This window comes from Acinonyx jubatus, chromosome B3 (assembly GCF_027475565.1).
Source record: "Acinonyx jubatus isolate Ajub_Pintada_27869175 chromosome B3, VMU_Ajub_asm_v1.0, whole genome shotgun sequence".
In the NCBI taxonomy this organism is placed as follows: Eukaryota; Metazoa; Chordata; class Mammalia; order Carnivora; family Felidae; genus Acinonyx; species Acinonyx jubatus.
Window position 1 is genome coordinate 49,092,922 of NC_069386.1, and position 13,578 is coordinate 49,106,499.

The following is a 13,578-nucleotide window of genomic DNA, read 5'->3' on the forward strand; positions in this document are numbered from 1 at the left end:
CTCATAAATAAAAGGAAACAAAGTATTGCTACTTTGTCACAAACGTCACATGGAAACTTATTAGGGTGATAGATAGCTTCATTATCTTGTGGTGAGAGTGTTTTGGCTAGACATATATGTCAAAACTTATCAAACTGTATACTTCAAACATGTGCAGTTTTACTGTATTCAGTTATACTTCAAAAATATGTTAATAAGGGAGCAAGAGAACCACACCAGAAGATCTGAAAATATTTTGCTTAATGGTTTCCTGTTTCAATAAAGTAGTGAAATTTCTATAAGCATTCAGAAAGCCACTTGATAAATTAAAAAAAAAATTAATGTTTATTTCTTTTTGAGACAGAGAGAAACAGAGAATAAACAGGGGAGGGGCAGAGACACAGAGAGGCACAGAATCTGAAACAGGCTCCAGGCTCTGATCTGTCAGCACAGAGCCCGACGTGGGGCTGGAACTCACAGACCGCGAGATCATGACCTGAGACGAAGTCGGACGCTTAACTGACTGAGCCACCCAGGCACCCCTATAAAAATTTAAAATGTGAATAAATATGGGGTGCCTGGGTGGCTCAGGGTGCCTGGGTGGTTGTTGTTCATGGGTTCGAGCCCCATATCAGGCTCAGAGCTGACAGTTCAGAGCCTGTAGCCTGCTACAGATTCTGTATCTCCCTCTCTCTCTGTCCCTCTTCTGCTCATGTTCTCTCTCTCTCTCAAAAATAAAAACATTAAAAAAATAAAAAAAATAAATTAAAAAATGTGAATAAATATTGCTCAAATACTCCAGTGCATCAATTAATAATACAGTAGGAACAGAGAGAACATATGCCAACTACATATACAGGCTTGCTTTAATTTCTTCATTCATTCAACCAATATACATGCCTGGAATTATATTAGTGTACAAAATAAAACCCTATTCTCAAGTTTCATCCTATAATTATTATAAATTGTCATAAAATTGGAATGAGCCAAAGCTTACAATGATTTTTTCAAAGTCATAACAATGCTTCATTCTATAAATTTGTATCAGTAACCTTAGATTACACTGAATGACAAAAAATATCCCTATATTTTTATATCATGTATTCACTTACCTTTGCCTTCAAAATAAAACTGAAACTTGTTTTAGCCTGAAACATCTGTCTCAGATTTGACTGTGCCTTCAAACTTTAGTGTCTATAGAGCACAGGAGGGTATATTATTTATATTACAGACTTGTGTGCCAACTTCAGATTTTGAATCCATAGATTTGAGATAAGGCTCAGAATCTGCATACCTGACTAGCAGACCACATGATCCTGACCCAGGTGGTCTGGACTCATCACTTTCTGAAACAGTGCTAGCCTTAACCAACAAAGGAGATAATTAGTGAAGCCTAAATGTGATGACACCCTGTGCAAATCAAGAAACAGGTGTGAATGAAAATCTCACCAAATTATACAAACGCATTGGCCACCAAGACCACATCTCACTCATTAGAAGTTCACTTAAAACGTTAAACAAGAAGCAAAATGGAATGATCCTTAGTAAACAAAAAATCTTTAAAACGTCCTCAAAATCTGAACAATTACATCCATAAAACATCGATTACAAATACAGGAAGGCATTCAGGTTTTTAGGATTAGGGTCTCATAGGAGAAAAAAAAAACTGATTCCAAACCCCTACATTAAAAACATAAAGGAAAAGAAAGACATTCCTTTCCTTGTATCATTACTCCTTTTTATACTGAGTAGACTGTTTAGTTCATAATTTAAAATTTATTTGTGCCATAACTGAATGTATTTCCTCCATTACTTCTAATACAGTTTCAAAAAGTCAAATAAAAATTTGTAATATGTTTCTTAGTACATGATTAAAAATAATTCTGGAAAACTTTAATTAATTCCATGATTTTATGATGCATCTTTTACTAGTCATGTCTGGATATCTGATATTTGGTGAATGTAAAGAATTTCTTTGATTAAAAATAGAATCTTTCATATAACTTTTCATTAGCATTTCTCAGATGTTTCTCTTTATTCAATACTCATTTACCAAATGGCATATCCCAACTAAAGGGCCCAAAACAAGTATTGATCTCCCTATCTTTAGGAAATCTACTCTGTCTTAAAAAAGGCCCAAAGATGGGAATGCAAATAGGTGCAGCCGCTCTGGAAAACAGTGTGGAGGTTCCTCAGAAAATTAAAAATAGACCTACCCTATGACCCAGCAACAGCACTGCTAGGAATTTACCCAAGGGATACAGGAGTACTGATGCATAGGGGCACTTGTACCCCAAAGTTTATAGCAGCACTCTCAACAATAGTCAAATTATGGAAAGAGCCTAAATGTCCATCAACTGATGAATGGATAAAGAAACTGTGGTTTACATACAAAATGGAATACTATGTGGCAATGAGAATGAAATATGGCCTTTTGTAGCAATGTGGATGGAACTGGACAGTGTGATGCTAAGTGAAATAAGTCATACAGAGAAAGACAGATACCATATGTTTTCACTCTTATGTGGATCCTGAGAAACTTAACAGAAGACCACGGAGGAGGGGAAGGAAAAAAAAAGTTAGAAAGGGAGAGAGCCAAACCATAAGAGACTTTTAAAAATGGAGAATAAACTGAGGGTTGATGAGGGTGGGGTGGGGTGGGGGGATGGGATGGTGGGTGATGGGCATTGAAGAGGACTCCTGTTGGGATGAGCACTGGGTGTTGTATGGAAACCAATTTGACAATAAATTTCATATTTAAAAAAAAAGTCCAAAGAATAAAGGAGAAAACATATCTGTTCCATAAAGCCCCCAGGATGAGCAGAGGGTATGTCATATATTAAAAGACAAGATCTAGTCTTGAGCTATCAGAAGAAAATAAAACAGAGTCTCTATAGATATTGAGCAGCAAACACTGTGGTCTTCAGGTAGAATATAATAGGGAACAGGGGAAGGAAGTATAAAGACAAACCGAATGATGCTATAATGGTTGCATATCAAAGAGGACCAATTTCTCCACAATTAGGAGGAATGTGGGACAGATGAAAATCAGTGGTTAAGAAGCAAGGAAAAGATGAAAATTGGGATACATTTATTTCTTCTGTAATTGAAATTTCAATTGGATTCGACGTAAGCTTTTTGACCCTGTCTTGACCATTATAGAGAAACAATAAATCCAGTTCTCTATAGTAAGTCTGACTCTACTTCATGTTCTACTTCATGATTTGTCTATTTCTGCTACTCCTGCTACCCATAGCATTTCAGGTATTACCAAAATGTCAGTATACATTCTCCATTAATCATATTGCAAGTGCCGTGTTGGTAGACTTAGCTGTTACTTTGCTTTTTCTGTATAGCCCTCAATATGTGGGCATAAAATAAATCCTAAATGTGCAACATTAAAGTTGGACAGCATCTTGGATATTATCTAGTAATACATCCTTATTTCACATATGAGCAAACTGAGACTCAGGGAAATTAGATAATTTGCCCAAGGTCTCCTAGCAAGTGGCATTTTGAAGAGTTGATAATTTTAGACTCCTCTAGAATCTGCTATTCTAGAATAGTCATGAGTTTTAATTCATCTGCCTTGTCTATCTGGTCATAATTTACAAATTCTATGTATAGAGGCATAGGCTTGCATTGTTATTCGAGAAAATGGCCTTACTCTACTAAATATTGCATTGGGGCACCTGGGTCACTCGGTTAAGATTCTGACTCCGGATCTCAGCTCAGGTCATGATCTCATGGTTTCTGAGACTGAGGACCACATGGGGTTCTGCGCTGCCAAGCACAGAGCCTACTTAGGATTCTCTCTCTCACTCTCTCTGCTCCTCCTCCACTAGGGTGAGCATTCTCAGTCTCTCAAAATAAATAAATAAACTTTAAAAAACAGCATTAAATATTGCATTAAATCCATGTTATCTAACTATTTTGAAAGCAAGCTTTCTTTTGAAAAATTTTTATTATTACAAGTCACAATGAAATATAATTAATAATTTTGACATTCTTTTTAGTTTTGGGGGAAGTGCAGTGAGATAGTTTTGTGGGTTTTTTTTTCTTTTTGACATAATGAGATAGTCATGAAAGGAATCAAAGGAAAGAAGAAACTTTTCTACATCAAATAAAAATAAATTCTGGGAAATATTTGTCTCTCTATCCAAAGAATCTCATTCTAACGGTCTTGAACTAAAAATTTAAAATACCTGTGGATTGATATTTACTAATAAAAATAAAAAATGCTGCTTTATATAGCTTAATTTTAGAAAATTTAATTTTGGAAAACAAACTTTTCCAATGAGAGTATAAACCATGCTTCAAATATTTTATGTTTTCTTAACTTTAGTGGAATAAAATCCATTCATTTCCAAGACAGCATACTTACTGATTCAGGACAGGTGTGTAGGCAGTTTTATCCTCATCAATAATAGTGACCATCAGTGTAATAAGCTGGGGCCAAAAATCCAAATTCTTGGTGGTTGGTCCCTGATCTTCCCGAGGAATGTCCTGTTTCTTACTCTGCTCACAAGGTCACGCAACATTAAAAAAAAAAAAAAAAGGTTAAATGGTATGACTTTAGTTTATCAGTGTCAAATGGACAGATCAGAGAAAAGTGGTTACAGAAAAATTCTTAGGTCATGTGAACCAAAGCTTTTAAAGTCAGGTTTCCTTTCTTCATTGAATGACATCCCAATGGATAAAATCACAATGGCGAGCGTAGGCTTGTATTTCTAAGTTCTTTGGCTCTAGACTGGAAGTTGCTCTTTCTCAATTGTAACTCATATTCTCAGGAATTATTATTATATAGAAATTATCCCTTTAATGTGGCTTCTTCCAAGGAGGGAGGTTGTTTTCCGTGTGTACAAAGGTGTGTGGGGGGTGTGTGCATGTGCATATGTGTGAAATTTATCCTGCCTAAATATTTTGTTCACAGTCACATTGGTGGTAAGTGGGCAGAACTCAAGCCAGTACCGTTAAATTCTACAGTATATAAATGTTCCATGAATGGTCTGGAACACTCTTATTCCACCCACAAATGCATCTAGTTAAATGAAAAGTATGTAAGTCTATCTTTCATGTGTGTGTGTGTGTTTAAATCATATTTGAATCCTTGATTTATCGTGCTTCATGAATTCTCAAGCTCTAGAGAGTGTTGTCCAGGAAGATCTAAATTTACATTGAGATGAACAAAGTACAATAACAATCTTGAATGTTTCACATATCAACTTCATACTCAACACATAAAATTCTTTTGTTTGGTGGGTATTCTTCGAGCACTTCTTCTACATTTACTTTAAATAATTAGGCAAAAAAGACAAAGACACAGACCATAGGGATCATAGGAAGCATAGGGCTTCCCTAATTATTTTTATCAAATGATTTGTAAGCTTATAGGTCCAGGATATCTGAAAACTTCAATTTGTGGCTCAGGAAATTCAGGGGTTCTCTGGTATAAAAGGTATATCAGATTTTATTTGGCCCAAACTACTGCCATTTCCAACATCTCATCCAAAGATCAGCCACCCTCTGCCGAATGGTTGTATGCATACTTTCTAATGCTGCCCAAGACTTGCAACCAGATCTGAACGAGTCATTACCACGTTATTGTTCTCCCTGAAGTTAAAATACAGCCCTATGTTGAATCCACTTACTATTAGAGACCTCTGTACACAGACTATAATGTACCTTTAGGGACATATACTTTCCTAAGGTACTTCCAAGTGCTGCTGATTTACCTTTATGCTCAAAATGCAACAGATATTAAATGTTGGAGTGCTCAATTAGTCCAAAATTAGTGGCTGGCACAAATTACTTCAAATTTCCAAAATAAACTATAAGTACTCTCCAAAGGTTCTTAAGAACCTTGTATATCTGGTCCCTAATAACCACTTGAAACTTCTTGGCAGCCTTCCTCTTTCAATCCCGGAGGTACATCAAGGTATATCAGAAGATCTTCAAGAAGAAAATTAGTCAGAAATACAGGCTTAAAAATATCCAGCTTTGTACTTTCAAGTTACATTTTCTGTTTAAATTCATCTTTATTTGTGAACAAGATTTTATTACTGTCACAATAATGTGATTATTTACTTATTACATTAAGCTCAATAGATTTCTTCCTCTATGAGGTATTTAGAAGTTGGGAGAACCTGGTAGATATTTATAAAGGTTTTAAATGAGATTAGTTCCGATGGCCACAGGATTTGTTTGTCAAATGTATTTGAACTTGATTAATACTGTAATTAATCATCATGATGCATATTTAGCCCAACTATATGTCTCATTTTTTTCAAGTAATGTGATTAAATGAAATGACTATAGATGACCTGTCCAACATTTGTCATTCTGCAAAGAATAATATGGAAAGAAGGAAAAAATAACATAGTTGAATAGGCATTAATTCCAAAGTTCCTTAGCTGTCACACATTATACTCTCATCACTTTTTATTATGACATCAGAAGATTATAGATGGTACCATTTTTCATCAAATTCTTTATGTTGAACCAGAATAAACCAAACTGGATGTTGAATCATTAAGTTGTTACAAATCACACGACATTATAAGAAACCAAGCTTTCCCTAATTTAAAAATGCACTTTAAAAGACTGCATGTTTGACAGGATGGGGCAGAATCATGTATACTGGAATATTTACCAGATTTCTTAAGAATTATTTTTTTCTAAGAAGCATATTATTAATATCTTAGAAATCTATTACATTTGAGCTTATGATCAGAAAAATTAAGGTAATGTAGTGGAAATTCAGGAATCTGGTAATAAGTACGCTAATATTTACTGAAACCCTTACAAATTAATATTTCTCATAATAAAATATATTTTATAATATTTATACTATGTAAGATAATATATAATGATAAACTCATTAACAACAATGAACAAATGAGAATATAATCAGTTTATAAAAATATAACTGAACAGATCAATTTTAATTATGATAATTAGAATTACAGTGACTAAATACTATTTTCTTAATAGATTATTGAGGAAAGAGACTTGAAAGACTGTGAGAGTATAATGGGAGAGAATTTGTGAAAATGGAAAGTAGCCAGCATGTGGGGTCACCGTTTCCAATGGTCACTTTTTTAAGTCTGCTTATTTGACAGACAAAGAGTGAGCAGGGGACAGGCACAGAGAAAGGGAGAGAGAGAATCCCAATCAGGCTCCATATCTTCAATGAAGAGCCCAGCACAGAGCTCGAACCTATGAACCATGACCTAAGCAGAAGTCAGACACTTAATAGACTGAGCTACCCATGTGCCCCTCCAATGGTCACTTTTATAAAGAATATTTCAATACAGAAAAGCTTTAATAGACAAGCTGATAAGATATACACTACACTTTTATAGTATCAAATGAGAAAATATGAAAATATTTCATGAAGAGATCAACATAGAGATAACCATTACATGCAAAAAAGAAAGTGTTGAAATAACAGATGCCATCTTCATATTAATGTGGAACTTGCACAACACTTCTAAGCTTGTTATAAAATATGGCTGTGGCATTCCATGTATTTGTTTAACAAGCATAAAATTTTGAAATATTTCCTCTAAGGAGTTGGCTAGACAAAAGTTGCGGGAAGAAATTTAGTAAAGTAAGGGGATATTTAAATGCAAAACTACACAACAGATACATAATTAGGCAATTATTAGTAATCTGAGGCTACAAGCTTCTGACAAAGGGTGTTTCTCTAACACTCATTCTATTGAAAGTTAGTATTAGTTATACACACACATAAACACAGTCCATGCTCAAACAAATTGAGAAAATACTTGCTTAAAACAAAGTTAAACAGATTATTTCTAGATATCCTGGAGTAACATGCTAATGTGCATTGTGATTCTCTAAGATGGTGGTACTCAAACTTTAGTGTTTTATCAGCATTGTTAGGAAGGCTTGCTAATACACAGACTGTTGGTCCCTTTCCCAGAGTTGCTGATTCACCTAGTGTAGGGTGAGACCTGAGGATCTGCATACATAATGAAGTTTCTAGTAATGCTGGTGCTCCTAGTTCAGAGACTAGTTTGAAAACCGCTACGCTGAGGGCTAACAATGGAACATGAGTTTCTCAAATATATTTGCAATTTACAAAGCCCTCTATTCCCCTTGTACTCCCAATATCCCATCTTGTAAAACTTTCCACAGAATAAATCTTCCTCCGAACATACTTTGGGAAACAAAAGTCTACAGAGATATGGGTTAAATCTTTTAGGATCTTGTGTGTCACATCAAGGAATTAACATTTAAACCATATTAGATGAGGACCATTAGAAGATTTCAAACTTGAGTCTACTTACTTAACTACATTTATGTTTAAATGATTTGGCAGTCGCAGGAAGTTTAAGAGAAGTTAAACTTATGAAATAGGTACTAAGGAAAATTGTAGATTTATGAAACTACTTATGAAATGATTAATAAGTTGATAGAACTCATTGCCTAAGTGGTGAGAAAGAAGAGAGAGAGGGAAAAATCAAGTGGAACTATCCAGAAAGTAATTATGTAGATCAATCTGGAATTTAAAGCAATATTCTGGACTGCTGATGTAGCTACAAGAATTCCAGGATATATGTGGTAGCTGAAATTATGGAGTAAATAAGATTCCTCAAAGAGAGGAAGAATATTTGGCAAGAAGGAAGACACTGGGGAAAATAAATCAAAAAAAGGAAAATAATACAATTTTATGAAAGATAGACCTAGATGGGGTAGTGAGGCCCCTGTTGAAATGGGAGAGAATGGAATTCAGTGTATGTGGGGACAAATGGCGTCAAACGAATGAAGAACATGGCTTCTTCCAAGTCAGGCCATGGAGTCTTGCAGATAAGTGAGAAAGAATAGCTAGGAATTTCTACCCTGAGAGAAGAGGAGGAGTAAGTAATAAAGACTTGGGGGCACCTGTGTGGCTCAGTGGGCTAAGGACTCCAACCTCGGCTCAAGTCATGATCTAAGGATGAGTTTGAGCCCCGTGTTGGGCTCTGCACTGACAGTGCAGAGCCTGCTTGGGATTCTCTCTCTAGCCCTCCCCTACTTGCTCTCTTTCTCTCTAAATAAATAAATAAATAAATAAATAAATAAATAAATAAATAAATAAAACTTAGGGAAAAAAAGGAAATCAAGGAAATGGTGTTGGATGTGTTACTGAGGCACAGTAAAAGCAGGAAAAGAGATTTAAACGTCTGGTCAGAGTGCTAGAAGTGTTGGAACAAACACTGATTTTGGTCCAGAGGAAGGTGAAACAGAAACAGAAAGCCATAACTAAATGCAAATATTTTGTCTCACTTCTCAGCTTTTGCCAAGAGCTCATAGACCACCAGTGTACCTCTTTCCTTTGTTCTTTAATTACATTGTACTACTGAAAAGGCTACAGACAACTATTGTAATTTCTGCATTCTAGAGATGAGAAAACTAAGGCTGACATGGTTTAAAGTGGTCCATCCAAGGGGCACCTGGGTGGCCCAGTCAGTTAAGTGTCCAACTTCAGCTCAGGTCATGATCTCACAGTTCATGAGTTTGAGCTCCGTGTCAGGCTCTGTGCTGGCAGTTCGGAGCCTGGAGCCTGCTTCGGATTCTGTGTCTCCCTCTCTCTCTGCCCCTCCCTGGCTCGTCCTCTGTCTCTCTCAAAAATAAACATTAAAAAAATTAAAAGTGGCCCATTTGAGGTCATGTAAGGTCCTAAAAATCAGAACACCCAAACCTTGTAAACTTCATGTTCTCCAGGGAGCCTACTTTGCTCTGACCCATTTCTCACTGAGTTAAAAATTATTCCAGTTAAAAAGAAGATAGAGTTTGATTTTGTTTGCTAAGTCATAAAGAAGCAAATTAAGTTACTGATTAATAGAGCTTATGACAGGGTTTATAATTTAAAAAGTATGAGAGCCAATGCTAAATGGAAACATTAGTAATTTTAATTGATGATCTAAGTCTCTCTCTATATCTATATAAAGGGGCATCCTTTTAAAGATGGTATCACTACTTCCCATTATTATTTTTCTTTTTTGCCTCTGGCAAAGTTCAGTTCATCACTTACTTCAACCATTTCCAAGTTCATCATCTCTCATCTACTGACTTTAAAAGTATTTTCTGCTAGTACTCTTTAATGTCACTACCAGAGATGACTTCTTCTCTCACCAAATTTTACTGATATATATTAAGTAACTTAAACTCTGGAAATGAATGGGAGAGATTTTGGAAAATTGGGATGAATGAGATGGATTTTGATCGCACATTTAATGAATAGCCTTTAGTATTCTGGCCGTACCATGGATCAGAAAACTAATCTTTCAGTGCAAATAAAGTTGTGCTACCTTTGCCTTTCTGGGACAGCTGGGGCAGAGCATATATTCTGATTCCATGAATTATTGTATAATTGGCTTTTTAAATCCAGGGCCATGTAAACTGCAACATTGAGAATCTATAAAAAACACACTAAGGAGTGAAATACGAAACTATATTCAAAGAAGCTACTGACCAATGTTTTCTAAGTCTGTCCATACATCATGTACATCAGAATCATCTGGGTTACTTATAAGAAATACATATGACTTTAGAGCCTCTGGTGCAGAGCTATAAAATCAGAGTAAATGGAGGTATAGCCTGGGAATCTGGACTTAAACATACAGATATATTCTTCTGAAATCCTCATATTCATAGGAAGAGTCAGGACCCAAGTACTGACTTGTAAATGAGTCAGGTAAAAATAGGCCTTATTTGCTTAGGAAGAAGAGTGATAGAATTCCTTTTAGGTATCAATATCAGTTAGGGATTTGCTAGATTTTACATTTTGTCATGATAACAAAAGACTTCTGTTTTACCTTTACATCTGAGAAATTTTCAACTACATATAGTTCCCTAATTTTAAGAGGAGATGGAATATCTTTCTGGATGTTTCCGTGGTGCCTCTTCCAAGTGTTGATAAACTCCTCTGTTAGATCCATTTCTAAAACATTACTTTCTAAATTAACAGTCATTAGGAAATTACTGATCTACTGAAATAACTAAGTATACGTTGCTGAGAGCAAAAATTGAGCAACTAGTGGTCTTAAATAAGATTAATTACTGAAAATTAACACTATGCTAATCTAGCTAGAAAGAAAAAATGCATATATTAGAATAATTCATTTTTACTGCAGCAAGATATTTGAATAATCTTTACTAGGTCCTTTCAATTTCAACAAGTCCAAAATATCTTGACCTTTAAATTGCCAAAACTGCATATCAAAATGTTTGGACATTCTCAATGGCTTTTAACAGCACTAAATGGTTCCTTGAATTTGAACAGATTATACACAGTTAAGTGATCCATAAATACATAACTATAAAGTATCATAGCTCTAAATGTAGATTTAAATATGCAAATTACTTAACAGCATGGTGTAATAGAAAAAAACATTGAACATAGAATCAGAAACTTATATTTTGCTCTTGGGTTGATATTAACTTGTACAATTTGGAAAAGGATTTAATTTTTTCAACTTCAGATTTCAAATATTGAAATGGGATCACACATACCCAATTCTGTTTCTGATCCTTCTAGCAAGTCTATAGGCAGAATATATTCAATAAGAGGATGTTTATTATTGTAACAGGTGAATACTTGCCTTTAATTAAATTCATAGCATATGGTATATGGTTTACCCAACTGATAACACTCTTATTAGAATCCCTAGAGAGATGCATAAGAAACTTTCTTGAATATGAAACTATTTTAGTGGGTAAACTAATAGTTCTTCCCTCTTCTCTTTATATAAATTAAACTTACATCAAAAAGGAAAAATGCAACCGGTCACATTTGGCTGGCACTTATTTTCCATTGAAGATACTACACCTATAAAAGAACTAGTAGTGCTTAGACAAAACTCAAGAGAACCAAGATAGCTGACTTCAAATACATGATGGGCTGTGGTATAGGAAGAGATTAAAAAATCAATTAGATTTGTCTTGTGTAATTAAGAAAAACCTAGTTCTTGCGAGTAAAATTTTCAATACAGAAGGTTTTATTACAGCATAAGGAAAACTTTCTAAATATAATATCTCTCCAAATGTCATAAATCCCTGGAAATTAAGAGGCATGTAGAAAAATCCCTTGTCTACATTGTACCTAAAAATTAACCACATGCCAAGTGTCTTTTTAATATACTTTGATTATATGCCTATAACTATAATTACAGAGAAAACATAACCCATAAGCTTTAAGCATTTGATATGATATTGATTAAAAATATATGGTTATTGTTTTTAAGAGCTCTACTGAGGTATAATTAATATTCAAAAACTTCAGATATTTAATATATACAGTTTGATAAGTTTGGACATATGCATACCTCCATGATACCACCACTAACAAGGTAATAAACCTATCCATCATTACCCAAAGTTTCCTTATGTCCCTTTGCTTTCTTCCCCTACCCCACGTGTGATAAGGCATTTAATATGAGATCTAAACTCTTAATGATTTTTAAATGCAAATTATATTGTTAACCATAGGCACTATGTTTTGTACAGCAGATCTCTAGATCTTAATTCATTTGTGTAACTGTAACTTCATACCCACTGAACATATGGGTATTGTTTTAAATGACTGGAATACATTGTGGCAGAAACTGGATAGTGGTTCCCTAAATCAGTTTCCCCTTTTCCTTGAGTACACAGTTACATTACAGTGGAGGATTAAAGAGGACTTTAAATTATTTGACATTTTTTCCATTAAAAGGTATGTCTTTATTTCCTTCCCTTGAATATGGGTGACTTTTACCAATAGAATATGACAGAAGTGACCTGTTTCAGGATGGTTTTAAGAAGCTGGCAATTCCCAATTCCTGTCTTTTGGACCACCTGCTCCTGAAATCCAGTCAGTGAACTGTGAAAATGCTAAAGTACTCTTTGGAGAGGTCCACATGGAGAAGAACCAACCGGCAGATGTGGTATAGTTCCCAGCTGACAGCCAGCACCAACTTGCTAGCCATATGAGTAAGCATGTGAGAAGCAGACCTTCCATCTCCACATAGAGCAGAAATGAGACTTTACCACCCAGCCCTGCTCAAATTGCTTATTTGTGACTGAAGTAAGCTATTGTTATTGTCTTAAACCATTAAGTTTTGGGGAGGTTTGGTACTCAAGATAGATAACTGGAACAGAATTTGATACTCAAAGTGGGTCATTCATGTAACACAAACTTAAAACATGAGGCAATGATCTGGGACTAAGTGGTGGTCGGCAGAAGCTAGAAGAATTTCAAGAAGGTTGTTAACGAAATCAGAGGACTTGCCTATGAGAACTTGAAGGTCGGTGAGGAAATTGTTTAGGCCAGCTAGAAGGTGACTCCTATCATTTAGTGGGGAAAATTTTCAACATTGTTACCTACAATAAATGCAGGAAGTAGAAACTATAATGTGAGCTGGTGGATTTAGTAGAATGAACATGCCCAGTGGTTTCTTACAACCATGTAGAGTAAGATAATAGCTGGAAAAAAGAAGGGAGCTAAAAACCAAATACATCATTTTCCAAGCAGAATTTATAGGAAATATAGAGAAACCAGGATTTCCTGGGTTCAAAAAGAAAACTTTTTCATCCTTAACACCTCCAGAA

General features: G+C 35.0%; 1 protein-coding gene across 5 annotated transcripts in view; it reads right to left on the reverse strand.

Annotated features, from left to right (window-relative positions):
• The window catches only part of UNC13C (unc-13 homolog C), a 599,100-nt gene that overhangs the window by 204,664 nt on the left and 380,858 nt on the right, over positions 1-13,578 (reverse strand). For all 5 annotated transcript variants that reach the window (XR_008299165.1, XM_027067285.2, XM_053223997.1 and 2 more), the window contains one exon: positions 4,364-4,497. Coding sequence is in view for 4 of the 5 variants with exons in the window: in XM_027067285.2 (XP_026923086.1) it covers positions 4,364-4,497 (134 nt within the window). In the remaining variant the exon portion in view is untranslated. The remainder of the gene's footprint in view (positions 1-4,363; positions 4,498-13,578) is intronic.